This window comes from Anarhichas minor, unplaced genomic scaffold, assembly GCF_050575085.1.
Source record: "Anarhichas minor isolate MPS153535 unplaced genomic scaffold, ASM5057508v1 ptg000026l, whole genome shotgun sequence".
Lineage (NCBI taxonomy): Eukaryota > Metazoa > Chordata > Actinopteri > Perciformes > Anarhichadidae > Anarhichas > Anarhichas minor.
Window position 1 is genome coordinate 11,352,120 of NW_027466472.1, and position 22,697 is coordinate 11,374,816.

The 22,697-nt window shown below is 41.9% G+C and overlaps 1 protein-coding gene across 1 annotated transcript in view; it reads right to left on the bottom strand.

The window, feature by feature from the left end:
- Window positions 1-187: 187 nt before the first annotated feature.
- Window positions 188-22,697, bottom strand: part of LOC142959344 (uncharacterized) — a 42,868-nt gene continuing 20,358 nt past the window's right edge. The window contains exons 3-14 of the mRNA XM_076100597.1: window positions 18,726-18,783; window positions 13,847-14,095; window positions 11,885-11,945; window positions 11,103-11,233; window positions 9,748-9,867; window positions 8,841-8,954; window positions 5,420-5,533; window positions 2,888-3,001; window positions 2,410-2,456; window positions 1,944-2,120; window positions 718-868; window positions 188-627 (exon numbers count right to left, since the gene is read on the bottom strand). Of these exons, the coding sequence (XP_075956712.1) occupies window positions 188-627; window positions 718-868; window positions 1,944-2,120; window positions 2,410-2,456; window positions 2,888-3,001; window positions 5,420-5,533; window positions 8,841-8,954; window positions 9,748-9,867; window positions 11,103-11,233; window positions 11,885-11,945; window positions 13,847-14,095; window positions 18,726-18,783 (1,776 nt within the window). The remainder of the gene's footprint in view (window positions 628-717; window positions 869-1,943; window positions 2,121-2,409; window positions 2,457-2,887; window positions 3,002-5,419; window positions 5,534-8,840; window positions 8,955-9,747; window positions 9,868-11,102; window positions 11,234-11,884; window positions 11,946-13,846; window positions 14,096-18,725; window positions 18,784-22,697) is intronic.

Genomic DNA, 22,697 nt, shown 5'->3' on the forward strand with positions numbered 1-22,697 from the left:
TTCACTCCTCGGGTGTTTTCTGGTGCTATTCGAGCACATGAAGGTCATAAGGTCACCCCATTTTCATAACTGCAACAGTGACACAGTGCAAGAAACTGGAAACAGGTCCCCGTTGGCGAGAGAGTGCGAAGAACACAAAATTAAATAGAACTAAAAAAGCTCCTCCGAGGCCCAAAAGGTTCAAGGGTCAGGCCTCCAGTTCCTGGTTGTCTGTGTAGTTGTAGCGGTTCAACTTCTCCCTCTCCCGGTTTGAAATGTCCAGTTTGGGGCCGTGGGGATGCTTTAGTGCCGGAGACGGGTGTGAAGGTGCTGGGGAAGGCGGCAGTGTCAGTTCAATCTCCTCGTAGCAACGTGAGACTGGGGCAGGAGGGGCTGGAGGGTGTGCGAGTGGGGCGGCAGGAGGCAGGAGGGGCACGGGACGGTCCACGTTTCTGATGAGGTTGACAAACTCCCTCTGGTTGTTGATGCCTTCTTCCTGCGGGACGGCCTGCTGCTTTTTCCGCTTTCGATGGAAGTGCGAGAGGATGAAGGCGCACACCGCACAGCCACAGACCGTCACTAAAGCTAGGACGCCTACCAGGATGATGTAGAAGCTGACCCCCCCGTGAGTTGTGTCAGACATGGCGCCTACAAGACACGGAGGCAGAGACAGAGAGGTCGGACCACACTTCATAGAGATTTTGTACTTTTTAAGGCATGCACCCATATTGTTCTTACCTGGACAGTGTTGACCAATGCAGGGATTTTTGAGGTTCATGCACTCGTTACCATAGTAACCCTCGGGGCACGCACACAAGTATCTGCCCTCCATGCTGTGACAGGGCACCCCCTTGTGGCAAGGGTTGGGATTGCACATATCCAACGCTTTCTGAAATCATGGTAAAAAACAAAACAGTTGCAGTTACATCCATTTTGTCAGATCTGTGACAAAGCAAATATTGACCGGCATCTTTAAGCTACTTCCCTTGTTGGAGCTTTATCTGTCGGTATTGTGAGGCTACTGATCCCCGTAACCAGTTTAAGTAGATGTAAGACATCTGCCTAAATGTTTAACAAATTAAATGTATTAATTCTCTCTGTATATCGTCTACATATGAGGGTTCATGTATGAGCATCTCTATGTACCTAATGTCTGCCGGACATTTTCCAAAATTTTAAGGTGCTCATTCACATTTTACCAAGAATTTAAAGTAACACGGGTAGAATTACTCAGCCTTTGTTGAGTTTAACAACAGCAATTTTATATCACAACATCCATTCACAAACTCTCACACTTGTGCAGTAAAATCCAAATCTCATCTATCCAGTTTATGCTCAGTGGAATACTTCCAAACAGGCATTTTTGCAAAACCTTACTAAGACACTTCTGCATTTACAGTCAACCAAAGTTATCTTTTAGAGGGATCTTTGCGAAAATGGATGTATTTTGGAAGGAGTGAGCATTCGACTGTAAAAATTAGACTTGGATTATACTGAACAAGTTGTGTGAGAGTTTGATATAGTTTTGCAATTGTTGAACGCGGCCCCTATTTTTGGATTCACATTCACATTCGCATGCGAGAAAAAACAAGTTTTCTTCAAGAATTAAAGGTAACATACAAATGATCATTTTGGGGTTGAAGTTTTCCTTTAAACGGTGTTATGTACCTTACTGGTGCACTTTTTGCAATTAATATTCCATTAAATATATTTAGGTGAGTCTCTTTGGAACAGCTTGACATCAAATGTACAGTAATGTGAACGACTCTATGTGTTTTCAAGATGTAATTAAGAATATCAAAATAACATTCTATATATATTTTTTAATTTTTCATTAATAATTTCATTTGTGTTTTACTGTTTTAAATTTCTTTTTATGATTCCACTCTATGATGTTTTCCAGATTGAAGATGTTTTCAGTCAGCAGACTAGCCTTAAGCTAACGTCTATGAAGGTTGTCCAACCTCACAGAAGACTCCTGAATATCCAGTGGGACAGTTGCACGTGATGGTCCTTCCATCCTGCTCCACACACTGTCCTCCATGCAGGCAGGGGGCGCTGTCACAAGGAGTCAGACCAATTTGGCAATATTTCCCAGAGAAACCAGGTGGACACAAGCATCTGGACCCTGACACCTGGTCCTACATGGGACAGTATATAGATTATTAGTTATTTATATGTAAAACAGAGAGAGCAATGGTTAAATAAGGGGAAAGGGCACTCTAGAGAGACGGTGATTAAAACTTAGTTTCTCGAGTCGTGTAAGAACTTTAAGGTATACGATTGAAGATAATGAATGATAGAAACAATGTGACAATGTCACTACAGTCAATGTGAGAGAGTGAGAGGAAGACAGTGAAGCTGAGATACGCAGAGAGGACATAGGCACATTAGACAGACAGAGGACAGCAGCACAGCCGGGACTCTCACCTCACAACGTCCGCCGTTCAAACACAAACCCTGACAGCTGCTGTTCCCTAGAAATCAGAGAAAGCACAAACACTATATTAACCTGTCACACGGTGGTTTGATATGTCTGTGTTTATTGTAAACAACGATATACAAAGTGAAAAGAGAACAGACTGTGATTAATGATGTTGCAGTATACTGTGCAACCAGGATGTCAGATTGTATTTTTTACATCACAAAGGAGATGCAGGAGATAATATTAAAAAATGAAACTTCACACTCTTTTTGGTTAGTGTCACATTTTTAGTATCTTGCAGTGATTCCCTGTGACAGAAGATTGATGGACTGGCCTTTGAGTGAAATGATCTCCAGCCCACAGGGACTCTGGGCTGCAGGGGAACTGCTGTTTAAACACAAACAGGCTCTTCATCTTACTCTACCGGCTGCAGGACAATCGTTCCTCTTTCTTTAATTCCTTTCCTTTCCCTTTTATACTCACTGATGTCACAGTTAGGCCCCGTCCATCCAGGAAGGCAGTCACACAGGTATCCACCGATCAGGTTGCGACAAGAGCGGGCGTGGACGCATATACTCATTTCACACTCGTTGGTGTCTAAAGGGAGACAGAAGCAGTTTCTAAAAATAAAAATCTGATGAACATTTCATCTTTACTTTAGACATCACATCTAATGTCTCTGATGGATCTAAACCAGATAAACTGGGCACTTCAGTTTCTCTATAATTCTAAATGGACATTTTTTTTTACAGAAATGTATTATTGTTCAGTTAATTGTGCAAAAGCCATCACTATACACAGTAATATTGCAAAGTATACAATATGTACTATTATTTATAGGTTGTTGTTTTGGCAGTTGGTATATAGGAAATTAAGTTAAAAGACCCACAAAATGCCACTATTGACCCAATCTATTAATAAACCAAAATACCGTTCTCATCTTGTTGCAAACTCTCAAACTACAAAAATTACCGTAAACCTCTCACTGAAATGAGATAAAACATCCCATAAAACTACTGAATCTAATCCTGGATGTCTCCTACTGGGCCCCAACGATCTTCAGCCACCTGTTAAATTCAGTTTTGAAGTGGATGCTTGAAGTGAACTGGGGAATGGCTGGGCAGACGCCAGCAGGACGCACACCAGCACTTGGAGACAGAGTGCTTTCCTTTAACAAATATGTTTACGAATGCACAGTACATCCAAAGTAATGCCTTGCAGCATCTTCTTACATCTTCCCTGCACAGACCCCCCTGCTGTATCACTGCTGCTGTTAAGTGTATGTGTGCCTCCTATTCCCACCCTCTGTCGCACTGGGAGTGAAAGAAGCCAGGAACCCCCGAGGGCTTGGCTCCGATAGCAGGAGGAGGAGGAGGATTAGAAAGAATGAATGAATAAAGAGGAAGTAGTCAGTCAGTTATAGGTAATCTAAACCTGTTACAGTCAGTGAGAGGTCTATTAGGATTTAGCACCGGTGGAGAATGTGTGTGTGTGTGTGTGTGTGTGTGTGTGTGTGTGTGTGTGTGTTTTATCTATGGAAAAAGCCTGTGGAGAATATGTAGGGACAGAAGTCGGCTAATAAAAGTGGAACTGATAGAAAGTATAATTGCCTTTCCCCATTTGAGGCACTACTGATGCTCTGCCTCATGGCTCAGGCTATAAAGACTTTTATCACTTGCGTTTGAACACTGTGTATGTGTGTGTGTGAGACTGTAAGCTACTGACCTGTGATGTGGAACTATGGGGGATTATCAAGTGTCAGAGTGACATATCACTGTAACACAGAGGAGCAGGAGAGGCTGTCATCCTGAAATATGTCTCACTTTAACTTCATAACCCGCGAGCCTCTGTATGGATTGTGTGTATCCTCTGTGTGTGTGTGTGTGTGTGTGTGTGTGTGACTTGATCCTGTACACTATTTCCTCCGCTGTACACACACAACAACCCTGTGGGAGTATACTTGTCAATATGAGTGAATGTGGCCCAAAGCGACGTGACAGTGCATTTAGAGAATACTGATTCTGAGTCAGGATGGCTTGATACGAGAATTAACATGCTGTCGGCCTTTTCTGCCTCTTTAATTTGTGCTTTAAAAGCATATTCCACTTCAAATGGAGCACATGATCACATATTGCTCATTGAAACACAGCCTTTGGAACCAGCTGTAAATTACAGCTCAGATTGATTTAACTTGTTGGAGGATCAGTGTTAAAACTCCAATGAATAGATTCCTTTGAGGATGATAAATATCAGATTTTCTCATTAATAGAACTTTGTGCAAACAACTGTAGTGACGGACTTTAATGATGAAAAATGATACAAAAACCCCAGTATGCTAAACTTCTGAAGCATTACATTCAGATTCGATCCCTTTGCACCAACTTTTGAGTCTTTGCTCCGACCATCAGATCAGGTTAAAATGTAATATTGTAGTGATTAGTTGTACAGTAGTTGTACATAGTTCTGCCATCCTCCATCTTTAAAACACTATTTACATCTCAGTTTTCTTTGCAAAATGAACAGAAACTAAATAATTAAACTGCTGTCACACCAGTGTACTGTGTTCCACCAGTATGCATCAGGCTAAACCTTTCAAAACAAAACCCTCAATAACTAGTTTGGATTTCCAATTGAAGGCTCCAGAACAGCTGCTGAATGGACCGTGTGGTGAGATTGTTTTGTCGAGGTCAAGAACGAACTATTAATCTCAACTTTGAAGCTGACATGGACCAGAAGTTCTTCAAGTGCAAACTGTCTTTTTCTTTTAATTTGAGCATTTTCGTGACTACATCGAGAACAGCTACTAAATGGACCTTGTGTAGCTAATTTGGTCAATAACTGTCATTCATTTCATTTAGCATTATTCATTTGAATAAGAGAAGTTTGTGGAATGACATCATAAGATAATATTATACCAATGGTTTTGTTTGGGTTCACTAAACGATGATAGTGAATTATTGCCTATCCCTACGTTTAGTCTTGATTTAGTCATCTGAAGTCAATTTAGACACTGACCCAGCTGGCACGTCCTGCCGGACCATCCAGGCGGGCAGAGGCACCGGTGACCTCCAGGAGCCTCCTGACATGTTGCTCCACGGCCACAGGGGCTCCGATCACACTGCCTCACCGCTGGGAAGAGAAAATATGGCACATGAACAACTGGAGTGTGTAATGGGAATGTGTGTGTGTGTGTGTGTGTGTGTGTGTGTGTGTGTGTCTGTGTGTGTGGGGGAATATCAACGAGACATTTTGTGTCTCAATGGGTCTGTGCGATGCCACCGTGTGGACATGGTGTGATCTGAACTGTGGCATTGGTATGCGGATGCTTTAGCGGTCCGTGTTTTCATTCTCTTTTCTGCTGCTCTGGTTTCTGTGCAAACAGTGATAAAGAAATCATCTGCTGCACGGACATGGCTGTCGCCTCAAACCTTTCCCAGAGAGGAGGGAGGAAAGAGGTAATTTAAATAAAGGGAAGCGTGATGGAGGAAAAAAAGGACAAGGGGTTAACTAGAAATAGAAAAATGGGGCTGCCATGCCTGATTCCACTCCTGTGAGGAGGAATTAAAAACAGATAAATAAATGTGAGGAGCACAAACAGACAGAGAGATGCTCTCATATTAGGGGTTAACCAAGCATGACTTCCTATTACACATTGCATATTTGTGCATTCGTGGCATCATAGTTTTTCCCCATGCGACTCTGTGCTATACATCTTTTAGTCAAGGGCTCTCTGTCTCATAACCTTTTGTCATATACCTAACCCTGCAGAACAACCGCTTCCAATCCTCCCGACCCTGACTCCAATAATAACCCAGCCAAGCAAGCAGTCTCAGCCAAGCAGCAGTCTCCCAAAACTAGATGAGGAATTCATAACAAACATCGAAGCCTTTAATTAATATCGGTTACATATATAAATCTAAGTCTGTAAGCAGAGCTGTGTTGTGGTTATGGTCGTAATTCTCTGCATGTCTGACAATCCTCTCACTGTGTATTCCTCAGAGAGACCCCCACAACACGCACACACAGAGACAGAGATAGATGGACTGTTAATCAAGCCAACAACAAATAACAAGAGCAAAAATAAACTAGTGCTTTATTCCTCTGTTTGTCCCTCTCTCCTTTTACTCTCTCTCTCTCTCTCTGTAATAAAAGTGTTGACATGCCAGCGTTGTTTATCCTGATCGAGGTGAAAGCAGAAGACGTGGAACACTGCTTGTTTACACACGCAGCTCTGACAGACCGTAACCTGTGTGATCCAATCGCACCTGTAGCCACACACACACAAGCTCAAACCTGGTGTTTACACTAGTCTATCACACACACACACACGCACACACACACACACACACACACAAAGACAGACCACAGGATCGAGCCCATGACTGACGGTTGTGACAGCTCAGTTGTTACTTAGCGGCCAAAATCATGTTTGACCTTTACCCACGCTTGAAAACACGGAAGTGGGAGATCGTACATGGTATGACGGCTGCTGCAAAATGTAATAAAGTGTGAACCGGGGATCGAGATGTGGACAGATCAAACTTTGTGACTCAATGCATGTCTTTAAAAATATTCCTCCAACTGAAGATGTTTACAAATGTGTCTGTAGAAGCTGAGTTATTTAGACTTCTAGAGGCTACTTTAAAAAGGGACATTCCACTTTTGCTGTTTTTTTACACTGAATGGTGACTTCATTCGTAATTAAGTTTACTACTTAGCCTGTGAAAAAAAGCAGTGGATGTGGAACCCCGACAATTTCACCCAAAATAGCTCGGATTATGAGATCGGGATCATGGGAAATGTATGATCCAGTGTTTCTGAGCATGACTCATACTTTCCATTAAAAGTCAGGATATCTCAGCCTTTGTTGCTCTAATTTCTATCATTATTTTAGTCAAACTTGAATTAAATCATTTTTAATGCAAGGATGCACCACTATAGTTAATGATTATTTATTTCATCCTACCACACTTCTATATATCTTTATTTTCTCTGTCTTAAGTCTTCGTCTTGCACCCGTGCTTGCATTACATGGCCAAGAGACCAGGTTTCTTTGGCAGAAATCTAGCTGTGTTAAGTTTGTCAGATCTTTTACGCTGATCACAGAAACCATGTTATTTGTTTACGTGACTGTTAAGAATTCAGGTTAGTGCAGAAAACCGACAGTGACTAAAGTGCACGTAAATAAACACTGATCGGAAGATAAACACTGAGGACTCTTTGTGTGTTCTGTGATGCAAAATAAAATCTTAATGGTTCCTCATGTGGTACAACAGCGGTTAAACTTTCTTTGAACAGATCGCATGCTATAATGTCATTTTTGTGGCTGAGAATTGCTTTGTCTTCTATGGGCAGCTGGTGTCACTGGTTGCAGAGTCTTTGTAATGGCCAAAGTTAGACGGTCGAGTATTGGATATTTTTAGGAGAAACATCAGCAAACTAATGTCACCACAACTGATGAGGACAAACGCCAACAACAACAACAACATAGCATTCCTGTTCTAAACACAAGTGTGTATTGTCTTAATAGCATTGGTTTCACTTTCCTCGCTGAGCAAACACAATCTGATAACATTACATTCATTTGGCAGACACTTTGGTCCCAAAACAACATTTCTTTCCCATGAATGCACATCACGAGGGAACAGGATGTCGCCGGACAAATTCTCACATGTGGGATTAAAGTCTGCTGTTATTCACCGAGCAGTTAGACACTACAGGGAAGAAGACTAGCGATTGATGCATGCTAGTCTTGCAACTTTTGTACTTTTGTTCTCATCTTGTGGCCAGTAGCTTCCTTGTTATCAGGATCTGCTTTGTGTTTCAGATCTAGTCATTTTTCCCCATTGTTTCTAATTGCATCAGGAGCAATTTGGGCTTCAGTGTTTTTCTCGTTTTACTCAACACTTTAATATGTGGACATGAGAGCCCACTCTTACAACAGTGCTACAGCCACACCTGTCTGATCAGGTGACGCACTCTGCTGACATTTGTGAACTCTAATCCACCACATTTGGATCAAAGTCTGGATGCACTTTGCAGGACATCATGTCTGAACGAGGAACACTAGACAATGAGCCCTTGATTCACTGCCATTAAAAAAAATACAATTAACACACAGTTTCACTTCTTGTTACAGTCAATCAACAGAGTTGATTAAAGATGCTCCAACTCACCTTTTCTTGGCAGTGTAAATACTGTTTACACACACACACAAAGCCAGAAACGGGGCGAGACAGACCACTGATTGCCGTTTGTGTTCAGGCTAATTTAGCTTCCTCTGTTTGATTGATTAGAGTAACTGACTGGCTTTCATCCAATAACTACCAATCACAGACAATCTCACACTGCCCAGCCCCTCAGCTCAGTGTTGTGTGTGTGTGATGAGCACATCTGTGTGTGTGTGTGTGTGTGTGTGTGTAGCATTGGCAATCACCGTCAGCGCAGGTGTGACCGGTCCAGTCGTCGGTACAAGTACAGCTGAAGCCCGTTGGGTCTTCCACACAGGTGGCTCCGTTCATACACGGCGACGACAAACACGCATGCTCCACTGACGAGAGGAGAGGATGATGAAAAGACAAATTAGGATGTGATTTGACTTCCTCATAATATATTTTTGTAAATATATATTTACTGTTTTCTCCAGGGATGTTCATTGAGTGTCCCCTTACACTATAGAACTTGGTACTTTATGAATGTAGAGCGATGTGCACCATGTATGCATCTATGTTCATGTACATAAACACGGGTGTGATAGATACATATGTGTGGATGTGTATAGAGGTGTGTTTCTACTATGCAATGTATGCTTTTTCTATGTCACTTCAGACACCCGGGTCACATGATTGCATCATAATGTATATATCATGACTATTTCTAAGATGGTGAGCTTTAGTCTGATTAAGAGCAGTTTTGCTCGAAACGTCTAGGTGTAATAAATAAGTGGACATTGGAGCACTGCAGTGTGTGAGACGTGAATTTGTGTATTTCATGATCTGCCCACTTCTGGCTCAGCACCTTCGTGCTTTGGTTGGGATGAGCGTGTCTACTTCTACTAAAAATTTAAAGGTCCTGCACATAGATTATTTATTTTTGCCTATGTTTTGTGTCTATAAAGTTATTTTTGCATTAGTCATTTTTATATACTTAACATGCTCAATTTGACCTTCCCCATTGCTTCCTGTGCCACATAATGTTATCTAATTTCTTGCATGAGCATCTTTTTCATTTGAGTAAACAAACAACCAGGATTTCATTTCACATTTCCTATCTGCTGTATCCACATACAGTATTTGAATAAGTAGTTTTCTGGTACATTGGCTGTATGGTGAAGACAAACTCACCAATGTCACAGCTGCGTCCTCTGAAACCTTCCTGGCACTCACAGTGGTACTCATTTGGCTCCGTGTTGGTGCAGGTCCCGCCGTTCTTACAGGGCTGGTGGGTGCCACAGTAGTTCAGATCTGAAGCCATAAAAAAGTATGATTAAAGTATGCAATATTTATAATATACGTTTATATTTCAGTTCACCGCTCAAAACAGCAGAAAATAAGTAGAAAGGCAACAAAAGATACACGAATTAGGATGAAGATGGATCCAGGTTCACTTCAGTTTGACGCAGACGCACACACACACACACACTGCACAGAGGCTGAAGTCCAGGTCCAGACTCTGTGAGCCGACTGTGCAGGCCAGTAGCTGCAGGGCTTGTTGTCTCCGGTGTTGAAGCTGATTAAAGCTTTCTGTAATGATCTCCTCCATGCCCACAATCTCTTTGTCTCACAAGAACTCTTTAAAGAGTCTTTCGGAAGACACAGAAACAGCTTAGGACCCCACCTAGCTAAGAGCCCATCCCCGCTCACATTCACCTTACCCAAGGCTATCGCCTTTCCTCTGCACAATACACCGTCCCGTGGGCTCCTGTATCCCAGCTCCCACACTAGTGCAGAGGTGGGAGGTGTGCTGTTATATTCTGGGACAATAAAGGAGGAACTTTGCTACAGTGTGGTGGGAAAAGTTACAGTATAGAGGGTGAAGCCCTAAAGGAGCTGTGTCTTATCTCATGCAGAGGATCAGTACACCATGCATGGGAAGGTGTGTGAAGAACCACGCCTGACAAACTAATATACTGCACACACAATGTCACACACACAATGTCTCACACACACACAATGTCACACACACACACACAATGTCACACACACACACACAATGTCACACACACACACACAATGTCACACACACACACAATGTCACACACACACACAATGTCACACACACACACAATGTCACACACACACACACACACACAATGTCACACACACACACGCACACGCACACACACACGCACGCACGCACGCACAATGTCACACACACACACACACACACACACACACACGCACGCACGGTTCTGTACTTGTTTCGCTGTGAAAAACAGTGTTTCTATTAAATACTAACAGTAAAATAAACACACTGAGTAGTAGTGAGTTTGGTCTGATTGTCAGCTGGGATTTTTCACTTATCTTGGAATACATTTTTTTCTGTTTTTCATCACATTGTATTATTGGGTCAACAAAGACATTGGTAGTTTTTGTATGTTTGGGATGTTGAATTAATCAGAAGAAGGAAAACATATTAATAAATCTGGGCCTTCTTTCATTCTTACTACGAAACTTTCAACTTATGTCTCATATCTGACCTTTGTCACACAGCAGTCCTCCCCAGTTGACGTCGCACACACACTGCCAGGGCTCGCTGCAGCTTCCGTACACACAGCCGGGGAACGTTACACACTGGTCACACAGAGGGCCCTTCCAGCCATAATGACACCTGACGAGGAAGAGCAAAGAATCGTTTGGTCGTATATCACCTTCATATGATTGATAGTAGCTGTTCTGAACCAGTCCCATTAGTCATTGTATGTGCATGCTTTGTAACTTGCTCTGGTTTCTGCTACGGCAGATCTAGACTGGAAACATTTGTGTTCCTAAAATAGATACATCATTTCACAGATTATATCCAGCTTTTAACTTCAGTAGTTCAGTTTGTGAAGAAAGTCGCTCTAGTAATGACTGCAGTGATTTCAGAGTGGAAATAGTCCATCAGTGCACTCCAGCACAAACCTACTGCTGCATGTCAGACACAAATCCAGACTAAGGTTAAAAAACAACTTGATTTTAATATTGCATTTTGGCTGTACACCACAAAGAAAGGGTATCATCTGTGGATGACTGGAGGAAGACCGTTTAGAAAAGGGTCGGGGAATTAATGCAGGCTTCATATTACTATATTTAGTTCAAAATATTACTCTCCACGGTAGTGAACAGCTGAATTTAGCTAAATTGGATCTGCCTTATATTGCTGTTACTTTGTACATCATGGCATTGATTCTGAAATGACATATCATTCAGCCCTGGTGTCTGCTATGCTCGTGCCTACAGTTGAAATTACTACATTTCATTACGCGTTCCTTGGACTTACGTGCATTCTGCAGGTGCAGTGCAGGAGCCGTGGGTCTGATGACACCCCTGCCTGCACACTGCTGTAAACAAAACACACAAAAAGGGAATTATTAGAGACTAGAGAAACAAGTTACTATGAAACGGAAGTGACGTTCAGTTGAGTCACTGGGCATTAAAGCCTGCACTCTACACTGAATACATCTGGATCACTGCCAGATATTTTGACAGTACCGAAATCACCTCGACGAAATCTCAATATTACTTCAATACATGTGAGATTATTTACTTGAACAGTTCAGCTACTCAAAATGTCCAGATGGAGAAGCCAAGACAAAACACCCTTGACTTCGTCATCGTCAGTAACCTGCAGGGGGTAACAGAGGGACCTTGGCTAATTTTTCCAGACTTCCTGCACCTCTGCAGTCCAATCAGCGACCTGCTGAGGAGGAAGTCACATTTAGTGAGACAGCGGAGGGATAGGCAAGGCCGCAGGATGTCCGTAAACTAGCCGCATGTCCTTCAGGGTTCCTGGTTTCCACTCCGGTTTCCTCCATTGACTTTTACCATCGCAACACGATGGCAGCACTCCGAGGTTACGCGGCGAGGTCATCCAGCTGATGAGTCACTGACGAGAGAATAATCCCCACACACACACACACACACACTGAAGCTAACTGATGCATATTTACTGATGCACAGATGAGTTTTAAGCAGCCAAAAGAGTTTTGGAAAGTGAGGACACTCATGAGGCCGATCCTTACTTGGTCAATGGGCTGTTTGTTGATTTTAGGCTTAGTACATGCATGCGTCTGAGAGAATCCAAAACAACACATCTAGTAATTAAAGCTGATGACACTGGTTCATCGGTCAAGTTTATTTTGACAGCACTTAACACAATAACAGTTTTTAAAGGATTCAGAGGTCAAAATCAGAAAGTACAACAAGGACACCCTCATGGAAAAACCTTTTAACAAACCTTGGGGAGGAAACCGGGATAGTAGGAAAATAAATGGAAAGCAAAAACATTTTCAGTTTTTTCTCACCAGTGGCCTCAAGTCATCCTGAGGAAAATATTAGCTGAATATTTTCTAGCAGCAAACATTTCCCCAAATATATACAGTATATATACAATTTTAATAATTTAAACAATTTTAATTAATTTTATATAAACGACTGAGCAGAAACCTGAATAAAGAACCTTTACAATGTTTTTTTTCCATTAATGTCCATTAACTTCAAATCCCACACACGTTATTGTTTGTGGAACACATTACAGGTCTGCACCATATATGAACACTTTCAAATCCCCCCATTACTAATGCCACTACATAATGGCTTGATTGTTGTGTGTTACACTTATTAAGCCATTTATTTTCATTTCAGGATGTTTAATTGTATTGTCAATTTCTCTGTAACGCACTTTGGGACACATTTGTTGTTTTTAAATGTGCTATATTAATATATTCTTGACATTATATCACAGCTGAGTGTTATGAAAACTATGCTGTTGTGTTTTACAAATTTGAATTAATTTTTCTACCATTCCAGGCAGATTTAAAACATGCGTGAGTTGTCCATCATAATACACATCACGTCTGCATTTATGTTGGTCAGATAACTCATTAACCAATTGCACTACAATGCAACAACATGATGCAGACTTGGTGTTAAAGGAATAGTTTGACATTTTGGGACATGCACTCAGTTTTCTTGTCGAGAGTTAGATAAAAAAAATTGACACCACTTTGATGTTTGTACAGTAAATATGACAGAAAACAGGAGGAAACCGCTAGCGTGGCTCTGTCCAAAGGTAAAACAAATCTGTCTACCATGCAGCTCCTTTAAAGCTCACCAACTGTAATTTATTTAACTTGACACAAACTGAAGTGTAAAAACAACTAGTTGTGGTTGTATTAGTGTTATGCAGGACATATTGTGCTGTGTACTGTAACACACCTCAGATTTAAATTTCTTCTCTCACCTCCTTTGCACTCTGGCCCCGTCCAGCCCTCCATGCAGACCTTGGAGCCGCTGGGGTCACAGTTGAAGTGACCGAAGAAGTCATCGCGGACCCTGCAGAACTTGTTGCAGAAAGGTCCGAAGTAATTTGAGTCACAGCGGAAGCGAAGCCGGTAATCCAGACTGAGAGGCCGTCCGTGGTGACGGTACGTCTGCCACTGTTCACCAGGATTCAACATGGAGGAGAGGAGGACTTGCTCAATCAACTGACCTGAGGGAGTGGGGAAGAAGGAAAGAAGGATATTGTGAGAGAAGAAATGCTTAAACTTGCAGCAGACCAAGCTGTAAGCACAACGCTGACATATTAAGTTGTTGAACACGATATTACACATTCAGAAGTTTAACATTCATTGGGGCGTAAAGTTTCTGGCCACCTGGCCAATACAAGCCCTTTACTCCCTCTCCTTTTAGCTCAACTCTTGAGAGAAATATCTGACTTTCATATGCTAAATGCCCCACTATCTTCACCAGCTATTTGCAAACTTTGCATGCCTCCTGTTTGGTGCTGAGCAAGTATTGTACAGTTGGAATTTAAAAAACAGCTCCTTGCTGCAGGAAACAACATGTTCGTACTAAACCAGAACAGTTAAGTTGTTTGTCATAAAACAAAAAACGAGATGCTTAAAGGACCCGAGGGGAACAGCAGAGTGGCTTGGTTACACTCTGTGGGTTTGTCACCCCTTAAACATTACATATAGTGCAGCTATAAAGTTGCCACTTGGCATTCACAGCTCTTTTAAGCAAGTAATTACATGTGTCACGTGTCTTTAAAAGAGCTTCTTTCCCATCTACATAATAATGTGAAGCTGGCATTTTGTTTGTTTTTTGGAATAGAGCAATGTAGCTGAGGACAGGTCAAAATGAAGAGCAAGATGCTTTTTCAAATATGCGTGTTTTGGTTTAGGTGAGTCCAGGTACATTCATTAGCATTTCACCAGACAGCGAGGATACAGGAAGCGAACTGAAAAACAGTCCCAGTATGAATCTGATGCAGACAAGGAGCAGACTATAGGACCAGAGACAAGGGGTCGGGGTCTGCAGAGAACAGAGAGAGGGCGGCCTGAACACAAGAGAGGACCAGACGAGGCCCGGGGCAGCACTGGGGCAGCGGCTGCTGCTCCTGACCCCCGGAGGGGATTTCCCAGAGGCACTGTCATCCCCAACTCAGTTATTATCTCCTCTGACAGGGTATTAACACACACAAAGCACTGAGAATATGTGTGTGTGCGTAAGTATGTGTGTGTGTCTCAATCTATACATGTGTGTATTTAAGAGATTATGGATAATGGGAAAGATTGTGAGATAATAAAGCAGAAAAAGAAGCCTTGTTGGAAGTATATGTAAGTCAGCGATGGATAGAGGAAGGGGGTACAACGTGTGTGTGTGTGTGTGTGTGTGTGTGTGTGTGTGTGTGTGTGTGTGTGTGTGTGACAGAGGCAAACAGAGTCAAAGAGGAAGGGAGGTAGCTGTTAGCGCACACACATAGCAAACTGCCTGATGGGGAGATGAGCTCACCGTAGTTTGACACAAAGGAATGAAAACAGAATCACATAGTGGCCGCTGTGAATGTGTTTGTCCGTGTGTGTGTTTTTGTGCATGAGTGTGTGTTTAAGAGAGTAAGAGAGGATTGGGAACAGAGCTGACACTGAGCGCCGTGTTAACTCAGCCGTTGTCCCGTTCCTCCGCCTGTCGTCAAATTGAGGGTTCAGTTTTTCAAACGCTCATTACACTACTGCAGTGCTTTGTGGGGTTTTCATTATTTTACGACTCTGGCATGTCAAAGAGCTAATGTCATCGTCACCATAATTTCTCTGCCAGAGAACAGCAGACGTGAGGAGAGAAGAATAAAAAAATAACCACATTATCAGCCGACACAGCAGGGAAGGTGTAAAACAGAGTGTGATTTCCTCTCTAATGTGATTAGATGGGACAACAGCAAGTGAGCACAAGTAGAGAGAAAGATGGCGAAAACCTCAAATATTAGCTGGCAAAAACCAGCAGCAACAAGAAGCCCTGTTGAAGTGGCACTTTCCTGAAAAGCAAAGACAATGTAAGCAGCGGACACACAGAGATTGTGTCTGCAGGTAGCACTTAAATCACTTTCTCTGGCCTCTGGTGGTTGTCCCCCGCTGCCTGCTGCTAGTTGTGAAGTGCCTGCCCTTGGCAGTGGCTGAGAAAACACTGCAGGAGAGAAAACGCCTCATTTTGACTTGCTATTCCACATCACCAGAACCGACAAATCAATACAGTAGCTCTATGGAAGCCAATAGATCAGCTGTGTGGTGTTTGTGTATTTGATTTATGTGGGTAATTCTCAGAGCGGTCCAGTTTTTGTTTTGTTTCTGTTGTAAGATGTTCCAATGAAATGATTCTAATCTGGATAAAAACACTAAGTCCGAACATGTGTCTTGAATTTTTATAGAAAAGCTCGTCTCGATTAGGATTCTTCTATTGAATTTCATATTTCTCTCCAGCGGGAGTGGCAATTTTGTGGCTGTTGGTGCTACATCAATGCAGTTGAATCACACGCGTGAACACAGCAGCAAATCTGGACTCAAAATGACCCTACAAATATGCCACCAGAAGATAGATAAGAAACAATGAAACTGCTGCTGTTTTTAAAAAATTCTGGTTTATTAGCAAAGTTAAAAGTAGTCTTTGTGGAGGTTTTTGACCACTAGCAAAGCTAGAGTGCATTGATTTCATCTTGTGCACGCAGCCCGTACTCACTCCCGAGCTGTCAAACACAGCATCTTGGTCAGCAGTCCTACGTGTCAAACTGTGACACTCCAAATGGCCGTAGTTATGGCGGGAGTAAAGGAGGAGGCTAGAGGGGTGCGTATAGTTTGAAGCATAGGGTTTCTAGCTTTTCCACTTATCAACAGTTGGTGGTGTGAATGTGCTGAGAAATGTAGCAATATGTCAACAGACACAAAGAAAAAGAGGACGAATGCTAGCAAAAACTCCAATAATGTACATGGTACCTTTCAATGCTGAGATCTAAACGCGGTGACATTGCTGAAAAGAAGTCAGACGGAGCAAGAAATACTAGAGATCAGACAGGTTTAAAACAAACCTCCAGGTGCCCGTTTCACCATTTTTCCACATGCAAGACGTGATTCACTCATGGATTTACTACATGAAAGGATTTCCTCTTGCTCATTTTGACATGTTTCACTACTCAAGACAAGTACCACAATGGAAACATACTGTTTATACACTTACATGTTATTGCCACTTTCTCACATCTTTTAGTAAGTTGCTTTGTCTATACCATTTATATCATTGATGTTAGGCTAAAAAACAGAAACTCCTCTCTATATAATTGATTACATTTCAACCGCATCCCAAACGACATCCTCTAAAATGATCATAAAGTTGAATCAACACCTCACAAAATCACCTACCTACCTCACCTAATTGTATCTTTTGGTGTACCTGATGAATTGGCAACTGAGAATACATGCAAATAAAACATCCTGGTTCAACCCACTTAATATAGCTTGGTGTACACATTTGTTGTGTGCAATGAGGGATTATTACCAACTTCCAAATGAAGGGGTTTCGATAATCTGGCTGTTTACAATCTGATTGACAACTTGTTTCTTACGTGTTCTCAGATCTAGCAATTACTTTGTTTAGTAAAATGTTATAACCATTAAAAATGAAGACCAAAGCTGTGAAAATAAGTTGTAAAACTAGAATCATATTTTATTAAAATGAAGGTAGCTTAATGTTATTTAAACAAAGCTCAATGAAGGTCATACTGTCGGTGCTCATATGTGATACACATCATATTTTCTCACCATTTCCAAGGACTCGGTAAAAAAGCTCGGTAATCCTTTCTGATTAGCAGCAGGTCCTGATAAGTCCAGTCAGACTGCTGCAGGACGCCTCTGTTTGGGCAGAGCTAAGCTGCCCGCCTAGTGAACGGCTTTAGACCCAATGTAAAGGCTGTCAGGAGCTCACGTGGAAACGACAGATAATGCAAACAAGATGTAAGAGCAGCGGTGGAGGGCAGAGGAAAGGAGAGGACAGGAAAGACGAACACAGAGAGGGAGAACGATGGTTCCCAGTTACTCATTATCTCAGCCATCTTTTGGATCTTTTGGATCCGTCTGGCTGAGAGGGAGGTAGAGGATGGTGGGATGAAAGAGAGGACTATGACAGGAATGAGGAAGGCACAGGAACATCTGTCTCCATCTATGCATGTGTGTGTATGTGTGTGGGTGTTGTGCTTTTTATAGCATGCAGCTCACATTCTCTGTCATGGAGCTTTTCCTGATTATGATGAGAAACAACAAGGAGACGAGCAGGAAATTAAAGGGTCTGGTTAAAAGACCTTCTAGGATATTTTCACATTGTTTCACCATGTTGAACAACGCACGCTCGTAAACAAGCGCTTGTGAAACCCGTGAAATTCCAGGAACTACAGAACATATCTAAAAAACCAAACCACGGTGACTCCGGCTAGTTGAAGCTATAGCCGAGGTGCGGTGAGAGCTAGCCGTAGCTAAAGCTAATCTCTAAACTGATGTATTATTTCACATCATTAAGGCTGAATACCATCATAGTCATGCTAAAAGCTAAGTAGTTTAACTTAGGTTCCCAACCATAGATAGATGTCAGTACCTGGTTTTAATCTGACATAGAGGTGGTGGTTATAATCATCCAGAAAAGCATGAGATTTGACATTTTAGAACTTACATAGCTCTTATACACTTTGGCTAAGTAGCCTTCAAACTTTAAAACAAGCAGAATACATCTATATGCACATTCAAAACATCAACACATGGTTAGAAAGGCATGCAGACACACAAACACACACACTGCAGCTTCACCTGATTCTGACGTGTCGTTGTCATAGTCCAGAGCCTCCAACACCAAAGAGAAGGACTTCTGTGAAGAAAACACACCGAGAGAATCTGTTTAAATATACACTTTTGGGTTTTATATCACATTAATCAACAAAAATCAATTATCTGCTTTTTGTTGATGGAGGCCAAAGAAAAGCCTTTAACAGAGAGATGAGCTGGATTTTTTACATGGATGAACCTTTTCCGAGTAACTGAAGTAGCAGTTCCTGGTTGCAAATATCCGTGTGCTAGGACATGAATGCTGATTACTGATACTGATATTTGATTCTGTTCGTGGGTGTATATGATCTCTCCTGTTCTCTCTACATAGTGTCCTTCAATGTAAAAGGAGGATTAAAATAAAGCATTTAAATAAGTGGTGGAAGAAGTATAGAGATCTTTTACTTTATTACGAGTAATAATTACTTAGATTACTAGTATTATTAGACTAAAGTGTACAATCATTAGCAGGAAAAAAAGTAAAAGTAATAACTATGCAAAATTGCACAATTCAGCGTGTTATATTCATCATATTTTTACTGATGCATTAACATGTGAGCACATTTTAAGGTTGTCAACATGAAGCTAATTTTAACAGCTTACATCATACTATCATCTGTACAGATGGATCATATATTACAAACTGATTGTATGTTATATAACATTTTAATCTGAAAGGTAAGTAGTAACTACAGCAGTGAAATAAATGAAGTGTAGTAGAAGTATAAAGTAGCATTAAATGTAGATACTCATGTAAAGTATGATGGCATCAAATCTGTTCTCAAGTGCAGTACTTGATTAAATGTAGTTCCATTCCACCGCTGTGGAAAGTGTTTGTGTGTTTCGATCGTTGCCTGAGCTTTGAAAAAAAAAAAGCAGAAGTGATTCACTGCCTGAAGAAGTCAAGGCTGCAGCCGAGTGCTGACTCAAGAAAACCTCAACCTGCAGCCATGCAGAGAGAGACGGGCCGTCGGCTCAGTGTGGGGAGAGAGGACATCCAAAAAAACAACTGTTCAATTTAAAGAACACACTCTTGGAGCAGGCATGATGAGTCTTTGTGTCCTGCACTTCTCAATGCAGGTTAATCCTGGAAAAACGGGTAGCATTGCCTGTAGCATTTACGATGTGACTAAATCTTGATATTTTATTGAAATGCATAGCCTTATGTAAAGATAAACTCAGCCTATATAAAGTGCATTACACAAGCAGAGGAGTCGGACATAAGCTGGACATCTTCAAATGATGACTTTCAGCTTCCAGAGATATCACACTCTGGAGAGATAACAGAGGACAGGTGTTTTTTTCTTCTGCTTTTCTCTTTTCTGATGCATTCGCTCATCTTATAGAGCAATGAATAATTCAGACCATCACTTTCCCTCTGCAACTCTCTGTCTCCATCCATCCATTCCTCCTTCTGGGAAACGCACCAGCGCCTGTCATGCAAATCCCTCCACCGTGTGCATTGTGGGTAAGGTTCCTCCTAAACTAAAGGGCTACATGGATGTGTAGTCACGTCTCTGCTGCGAGGGCGTAAACTGGCAGATGGGGGGGATGAGTGGGAGGAGATGAAGCTGATTGAGGAAGGGAGATAGATACTGTATAGGAAGCATGTGATGGGCACAGGAGGTGAGTGAGGGATTCGGAGGGAGGTTAAAGGCAGGAGGTCGGCAGCAGCGCTACTGTTAGCTAGAGGCGACACGCCAGGAGAAGAGAAGATGAAGGGTTGCAGTGAAGGTGCAAAATGTTAGGGGGAGAAAATTGGTGGAGTGGAAAACACTGAGTCAGGGATTCGTTCCAAGTGGAGGTACATCCAGTATATCTATTGTAATGGCAAAATATATGTAAACCATGTGCTTCTAATCAAATGTATATTTAATTGTCTGCTGTGCAAGAATAGAAAGGGCAGAGACTAGTAAAACACGGCCCGCCCTTCCTGTGAACTATAGATAACACAGAACCACCTGATGCCTGGTTATCGGCTTCTGCTTGTGTCAGTTTCTAAAGACAACTGAACCACTTAGATCAGTTGTCTGGGAGGCCTACATATGTAAGTTGAAGCAGTCTTGTATTACGTACATGCAGACTCCGCTTGTCTTTGGCTCATCTTGGGTGTAACTTTCTGTATGTGTATAAATGACATGTCCAGTGATCGCTCGAAGAAGCCTTCCCTCAGTGCACTGAAATACGCGTCTGTGGAAACTGCTCTCCTTGCTTGCAAGCAAATAAAGAACAAATAACTTTGATTCTCTCAAGACTCTGTTCATTGACATAGATTGAAAAACTCTAACTTTTCTTCCGATGGATCATAGAAATTTTCCACCACAATTTGGCGTTGTCGGCAGGATTGTTTGAAGTTCCGTCGGGACTCCGAGGACGTCGGTAACTGGCCATTTCAGGATCCAGCAAACGCGATCCTGCCCTATACCTCGAGACATTAAAGAGAAGGGGGGCCGGCGTTCGAAGGAGAACTGATTGGCTTCACAACAATCCAAGAAAAATAAATAATTTCTTCACATCGGTAAGAAGTTTGGAATTCCAATCATTAATTTCTTACGAAATGACAAAAGTCATATCGAACTAAATTGAAACGTAAAATGTTTTTAAAATTGAACGAGCAGAGATGAGAGACAACGTTTTTTGTAATTATCTGGGCTATGGAAACACTTTTGGGGATATTTTACTGTTAAAAATGTTTATCGATTATATGATCGAATAGTTTTGTGTCAGTATATTCCCTGTCGACATGTTTACGGTGGAAGACAGAGTTGATATTACGAAATAACGGTTGTACTTTAAATACAAAACATTTAAAGATCGTAATACAGATATCTTGACCACTTATTTCAATCAGAATTAAGATCACTTCGAATAACAATCTAAAAAGTGTGAGATTTTGATAAATCAGGAATAAGATCACTCTGAATAAAATCTAAGAGCGTGAGTTTCTAATACATGAGTTGGAATTAAAACCATTTAAATAAGACCACGTCATGCTTGAACGTGTGAATTTAAGTGTAAAATTCTGATAAGGTTTTTGCATTCGTTTTTCCGAGAAAATAAACAAATATTTATGGTGACGACTATATCTTAAAGAATAAAGTACTTTCCCATACCTGAAGCTATGGGTGGAAATAACAGTAAACAGCATGATCCCGAAGGACCGATAGTGGATATGATGACACAAAAATATGGTGAAGAATGTTTAGAATGTCTAAAGTACTGGACGTCCACTTTTGGATTTCCAGAGAACGGGTCGTTAAGTTCGGCTAAACTTAAAATGTTAAGAGGAGATTTAGAAGGAAAAGAGAAGTAAAAAGAGGAAGACAGTCAAAGTCACAGACTTTTTGACTGAAAGATAGAGGAAAAACCAGAAATGTCTGGTTCAATGGGAAACGGAATGTGGATGTAGGGAAAATAAAAATTACAGAGACAAATGACAAGGGTAAAGAAAGAAGTTTCAGAGAAAACTGATCCCCCATTCTCTCCTTCTCTGTATCCGAGTCTGACAGGTGCTGGCGGCCCTCTCCCCAACACATGTCCACCATATCCACCTCCATACCAACCACCGGTTGACATCGAGGCTCAAGCAGCAGCTGTAGCAGAGCTACGCAGAGCAGAAGGAGCACAGACAAGGAAACAACAGCAGCAAGCTGCTGTCACAGCGGCTGCAGCTCACCATGCTCTCTAGCAAAACCCCTCCACACCTGCAGCAGGCCGATCGACCCCCTCCACTTCAACCCCCTTTTCCTCAACCTCCTCCACCTCCACTCCAGCCTCTGGGCTGTTGAGCAACCTCCCAAACATGCCATACACGTTCAGAAAATGGGCACAGAGAAACGAGAAAAGAGGAGAAAAGAAAAACAAAGACATCAACTGACGCCCAACTGTACATGCTCCAGGCAGTAACTCAACTGTCCATGTACCAAGGACAGCCACCAGGGGTCCAGAGACTGTCCA